Source organism: Eucalyptus grandis, chromosome 4 (assembly GCF_016545825.1).
Source record: "Eucalyptus grandis isolate ANBG69807.140 chromosome 4, ASM1654582v1, whole genome shotgun sequence".
Classification (NCBI taxonomy): domain Eukaryota; kingdom Viridiplantae; phylum Streptophyta; class Magnoliopsida; order Myrtales; family Myrtaceae; genus Eucalyptus; species Eucalyptus grandis.
Window position 1 is genome coordinate 29,920,549 of NC_052615.1, and position 6,397 is coordinate 29,926,945.

Sequence of the window (6,397 nt, forward strand, 5' to 3'; positions counted from 1 at the left end):
AGTCAAACAATGTTTTACTCCTGCCCCGAGATTTCAGAGGATGACAGACACTCTTTCTCCTCTCTTTCTGCTTCCTAAACTCTCCCTCCGTCTGGAAAGTTGCTCCTTTTTTTAACCTTAATCTCTGCTAATAACTGTGTGCAGCTGTCTTGAATCTGCAATTAAGAGGGGAAGAGCCAAATAAAAGAGGGAAGAGCCAAATAAACAAAGAGAGAAGGGCCAAAAAAAAGTGAGAGAGAAAAGATGTGGATTTTTGGGTGGAGAGGGCCTTCTGGGTTCTCTGCTCGCTCTACAGCTGAAGAAGTCACTCAGGGAATCGATGGAACTGGTCTCACTGCCATCGTCACAGGTCTCGTTATAATAGTATCTGTGCCTTTCCCCCTTACCTTCTTGCTTATTCTCTTTCTTGAGGAAGATGGGACGAATAAAAGTTCAAACTTTAATAAGTTCTAACAATCTGGATCGTGCTTCCTTGTAAGGGTGTATGGCGAATTACTGGTACTGGGAAACTCTTGACTTCGCCTGTCATCTTTGCAGATAAATCAATGTTTTGTTGCAGGGACTAGACTGAATTTATAATTGGCTGTCTGTAAATTGCTGGGGAAATGTTATTAGGATAATCCGAACCGTTTGTCTAGCATGGGTTGAGGTTGTTAATTGGTGGATGCAGATGATTTAGGAGAAAACTATGATTGGTTGCATAAGGGTTAATTTGAGATGGTCTTGGTTCAAAGCTTAATGTCTAACCCGGGCGCCGCATATGAAATTTTTGGAAATTGTCTGATCGATGTGTTTCAGTTATGCTGGAATTCTTTCTGAATAAAATCAATCATCTCATTCTCAATTCTTAGATTACTTGTGAAACAACTAAGTGTTGCACTTATTGAAATATTTCAGATGAAGATTATGTCATTTTGTGTTTGCGGGTTTGGTAGATAAAGATTCCTAGATGTACATGTTGATGACACCGATTTCTCAAATGGCTTTCATGACTACCTTCATACCCCCTGTCGATCTAAATTGAGATGCTAGTCTCTATTCCTTCTAGTTACTTCAATCTTACAGAGGATCGCTATGCTTTCAGGTGCCTCTAGTGGCATTGGCATGGAGACTGCAAGAGTTCTTGCTTTACGTGGAGTCCATGTCGTTATGGCCGTGAGGAACGTGGATGCTGGTAGGAGTGTCAAAGAAGCCATACTTAAGGAACGCCCATCTGCTAAGATTGATGTGATGGAGTTGGATCTCATCTCTATGGCATCCGTTTGGAAATTTGCATCAGACTATCAATCATCCGCTCTTCCCTTGAATCTCCTTATGTAAGAAATCTTAATCATTTCACCTAAATGTTTTATGGCCCTAAACATTCACAAAAACTCTTTACTTAATTTCTCTTGCTGGCCATCTGGCAAATGCTTAATGAGTAGTCAAAAGCTGAGTGCTTTTCAATTTCACACTTTATGAATAAGCATCCCGTGGTCCTGATCATTTGACCTTGATTTGAACACTTGTTGGATTACTTGTTAGCAATACAGCATGATAATGTTTCTTCCCTCTGGAAGTAATAATGCAGGGGTAATGGCATGTCCCTTCATACTTTCTCCAGACAACATAGAGCTACAGTTTGCAACAAACCATATAGGTATGTCCTATAGGCTTCACGCATGCACATCCTTCCATTGACGAACTTGTATAACGGTCCTTGTTATTTCAGTCTTTGCGAAGTTGTGTGTCTCGTATGGCTTAACTTCTCAAATGTTTTTCCAGGTCATTTTCTTCTGACAAATCTTTTGTTGGAGACTATGAAAAAAACTTCACAGGAAAGCAATAGAGAAGGAAGGATAGTTATTGTGTCCTCAGAGGGTCACCGCTTTGCATACCGCGAAGGAATTCGTTTTGACAAAATCAATAGCGAATCTGAGTACGAAATGACAGCTCTGTCTTGAGGACGATTCATTGTTTCCTTCTATTTTCATATTGTAGCAGCCATTTTTCAGTCTGGTGCATCCATTTTATTCAAGTCGGATGTTGTTGATGTCATACAAGTAACTGCTAATTGCAGGTACAGTAGCATACAAGCCTATGGGCAGTCAAAGCTCGCTAATATATTACATGCAAACGAGCTTGCAAGGCGCTTAAAGGTAAGGTTCAATTTATATTTTCCATTCTTCTAAAACCGCTTTCCCATTACAAGAATGCTTGTCTTTGTTTTTTCTCGTCCTGGAGAGTCTATCATTAAATTTTGAAGTGACCATATGCATTACATGACTGATTCTGGTTGTTTTCTGCTATAACTTTTGGTGGTCCTATATCAACCCTCCTTAGACCTTTCAATACAGGAGCCCCATTCACTGGGACACCCTTTATTTTTTCCTGAGATTTCTCTTGCTCAGTCTCAATTTCCGTCGCTTATTCTCTCATGTATTCATGACTATTAAGCTGTAATTTGAATTTTTTTTAATTGAACAGGAAGAAGGGGTGCAGATAACTGCTAATTCACTTCATCCTGGAGCTATAACAACCAATCTTCTTCGCCATCATAGCATTCTCAATGGTAAGTCTACATGTAGATCCAGTAGCATTGTCGATGCCTTGGCTAAGAAAGTGTCATGGTATCATGATAACATTTTTTGCCACGTTCAAACTTTGTAATATGAAGGACTTAAACAAGAGACTTGTTCTCAATTGATCAAATGGATTTTGCATTTTGAGATACTTGACTTTCAGATATAATAACTTGGTCAAACCGCTTGCCGTTCCATCCATTTTAAACCTTCTTATTTCTTACTGATGCTTTCTTTCCTCTGGCTTATGCAGTACTTGCTAGCTCTCTTGGAAGATTGTTCCTAAAAAATGTTCAACAGGTATGCCCATTTCTGCATATGTCTGCAGTCAGCAAAAAAAAAAAATATCCTTGGCATATGAGCCTTAAATCAGTGTTACTGAACTTGGTTGCTCAATAAAAATAAATGCAGGGAGCAGCAACTACATGCTATGTGGCTTTGCACTCACAAGTGAAAGGGGTTAGTGGTGAATACTTTATGGACAGTAATAAGGCCAAAGCAAGCTCTCTTGCGCAAGATGCAGAACTTGCAAAGAAACTATGGGATTTCAGCATAAGCCTGCTCAGACCTAAATAGTAAGGATCTGCGTGGTAGCATTGCGTATTGTTCTTTCTTAGTCAAGTGAACCAGGTTGTTTCTTGATCATTGATAAAGATACAAAAAGCCATACACTTAGCCTCATGGAAACGAGGATATGAGTTAAGTATCTTGGAAAGTCAACTCCTGTGCTTGAATTTCTCTGAACATAACTTGATGAAATAGGAGAGCATGGTGCGAGTGTATTACTGTTTGTGGATGCTGCATCCTGCAGAATTACCTATTGTTTATACTCCTTGATAATTATCCGTACATCTTAAAGCCAAGCTTTTTTCTGAAATTATGGAAAACCAAGTTGCCAAAAGGGGCGTGGAAACAGTAGTACTAAAACATCTGAAAAAAAAAAAAAAAAATTCTGCAAAAGCACATGTAGACAATCTGGTCTTTGCTAGGGACAGAGAATGTGAAAACTAGCTTTTCGAATCAGGTTCTTGCGCATTTTTCAGTCGCCTCTATAAAACTAATCATTGTACCGAGGGTAATTCTAATGAAGTGAAGAGTGATATCCATTAGCAGCTTCAAATCGGTAGTAACCAAATTTCATCACGACAACTTTCTTGAGGCGATCTCTGCTGGTTTTTATCATTCTGGAATGTGTCCTTCCTCCGCTGTATGGTTGTAATGTAAATTTCAATACTTAGAAAGAGAAAAATAAGTATATCTGCAGCGTGTTTCCTGTAAGTTGTTGTCATAATGACATGAAAAGCCTTCCAAACATTGGTAGGTAGGGGAGGCATGTTGTTATACAATGCACACCACTTTTATCATGATGAATTGAACCAATCGAATGATATAAGTGTAGTCCTACATGGGAGGCGACAAGAATTTTTTTAGGTCCCTGCGTTAGATTTTGTCTCAAGTCTTGAGTAAGTGTAAGTGGTCCATAAATTTCCTTTCCATCTCCTTTCACTATGAAAGAATTTAAAATGTTAAACCGCTCCTTCATGTAACAAACTTAAACTTCTAAAGCAATTGGTCGTGGTTTCACAAAATTTTCAGGCTTTAGTTGCGTCTCCTGTTATATATTTCTGTGCTATCATAGAAAGAGTTTAAGCTCAATAGTGGTGATCTCACTAAATTTTCAATTCACGTTGCTTTAGATCTACCTCATTGACCATAATAGTCCATTAGCCCATCCCACTTCAAACGAGTTTATTGCATCTTTGACTCGACTGGGCCATACTCACTTTTTCTGAAGCATACTCTTATCCGATAACGTATTGAGTGACCTTTGTGCCAATGTCGATGTACGATCGTCTAGCGCTCCGTGTCACAAACAATTGTTCGACTTAGGATCTATGAACAGCACCTATTCTCATAAAATGCGATCGGTGTGTCCATCACGTTAGCAATGGTCAAGGGTCGGTACAAGAACGAATTTCAATGGCGGCATCAATTCGGGGAGTAGATCAGAAGATTCTGCCAGTTTCGACTTTCAATGTTAACCGTTCTCGTTAAGAGAAGCAAGAATTCCATCTCAAATAGGACGTGCCTTTTTTCCCATCAAGCAGTTGAAATTGGCAGTCTGAAAGCACAAAAAGAAATCTAACCATAGGGAAGACTGAGAGATTTACCCTGTTCTTTTCTGTCTTTTCAAAACCTAACAATTGTATCAAACAGAAGATTTCTGGTCCTCTATTACTCGAACTACCCTCCAATTTATGAAGTGAAAAGAACAGAGGACCATATTTAGAGAACTTTTTGCAACTGCGCAAGCCCATGATGGTGGTTCACTGTTTCTTGCACGAAATGACGAGAGAGATGTTAAGCTACTTATTAATGACAACGGAGCAATTAAAGGAGGGATTCTACCGGCTTTATCAACTAATTCTGCTTTTGACCCTTATCAATATTTTAAGCCATTTAAGATCATCTTGTGGAATGGTTAGAGGCCTATATCTTTTCTTAAGACCACCGTTTTCTTCTAATTTCCTGCCAAACAAATATGAGCTGAAGAAGAAATCAATTCATACTCGTGCTCTGCTCTCTCGTGATTGTCCATAATTTACGCACAAGTCTGTTGAACGTGTAACTTTTAGCTTAGTACGACATGATTACCTGATCATCTGATCATTCAGAATTCATTACCATCTTTTCAAGTATTTTAAGCGCTGATAATTCACAGGAGTCAATATCGAACCTATGTAATCTTTCATTGCATTTTCGGCGAACGGTTGGTAGAATCGTGGATGTTAGTCTAATTACAGATGGCCATTTTCAGCCAATGCTTGTAAACAATGCCTACACGAATCCGATGTCTAATGTCGTCCTTTAAACTCAAATAGGACAAGAAAAAAGATTGGATTGATTGAGAGAGAGAGAGAGAGAGAGAGAGAGAGAGAGAGAGTACTGGCCACTTAGGGAGAAAGTGTTAGTCCTTTTCTTCACCTAGCATCTTTCAATGCATTTTCAAGTCTTTCTTCCTTGGTGAAATTGAGAAGAACCTCTACGCCACCGTCATTTTTCTGATTCTGTGAATGATATTCTCTGTCTACTCTCGCTACTCTTTAGCCTCCACGACATACTGCACAAAAGTCACAGAGTAGGCACAAATAGACCAAAAATCAATTAATGTTTAGGTAGAGAGTGAGGCAGATCAGAGAATACATCTAACTGCCAAAAATGGACCAGGCAGTCTGCAACACAGGAGCTTGTGAAGACAAAGACAGTGCCTAGAAAAGGCAGATACGAGATAATAAGCTCCCTCAAATCCTGGGAATCCAATTTCCTCACAAAATAATTGCGGAAGTTGAGCCACTAGATTCTCTCTGACATCATATGTTGACAAAGATGTGTCCTGTTTTGAGCCAAAAACCATGAATTCTTGTGGTTGACATAAGTCAGGATTCACTTTTCCTCTGAATGCCAGGCGATATGTGCTGATTTTGATCCTTGACGCTACAAATTTTCCTTCAGATCCATCATGGTCCGGGATCAAAAACACATGAGACCAGGACTTGCCTGAATAAAGGCCATTCAGGAGCTTGTGAACCAAAAGACACTGACATTACCCAGAAAAGGCAGATATTTAGATAGCTCCCTCATATTCTGTGAACTCAATTTCCTCATAAAATAATTGCTAGTTGAGCCATTATATTCTCTCTGACATGGTGTGTTGACAGAGATATGTCCGTTATGAGCCAAAATTCATGAACTCCTTTTGTAGACATTAGTCTGGATTCACCCTTCTTCCGAAGGCCAGGCGACATCTGCTGATTTTGATCCTTGACGCGGCAAAT

General features: G+C 39.3%; 1 protein-coding gene across 1 annotated transcript; it reads left to right on the forward strand.

The window, feature by feature from the left end:
• Positions 1 to 3,412, forward strand: LOC104441737 (short-chain dehydrogenase TIC 32, chloroplastic). Its single transcript, XM_010054945.3, has 8 exons — positions 1 to 349; positions 1,085 to 1,316; positions 1,560 to 1,639; positions 1,765 to 1,918; positions 2,060 to 2,138; positions 2,467 to 2,551; positions 2,815 to 2,861; positions 2,973 to 3,412. The coding sequence occupies exons 1-8, from the start codon at positions 244 to 246 to the stop codon at positions 3,135 to 3,137; spliced, it is 948 nt and encodes a 315-aa protein (XP_010053247.1). The 5' UTR covers positions 1 to 243; the 3' UTR covers positions 3,138 to 3,412.
• The last annotated feature ends 2,985 nt before the right edge of the window (positions 3,413 to 6,397 follow it).

Excerpts from the sequence above, each read along its gene's own strand:
- LOC104441737 (XM_010054945.3), top strand. The coding sequence starts at position 244 with ATGTGGATTTTTGGGTGGAGAGGGCCTTCTGGGTTCTCTGCTCGCTCT. Across the intron at positions 1,317-1,559 it reads CTTCCCTTGAATCTCCTTAT|TAATAATGCAGGGGTAATGG; the intron begins GTAAGAAATCTT and ends TCCCTCTGGAAG. Across the intron at positions 1,640-1,764 it reads GTTTGCAACAAACCATATAG|GTCATTTTCTTCTGACAAAT; the intron begins GTATGTCCTATA and ends ATGTTTTTCCAG.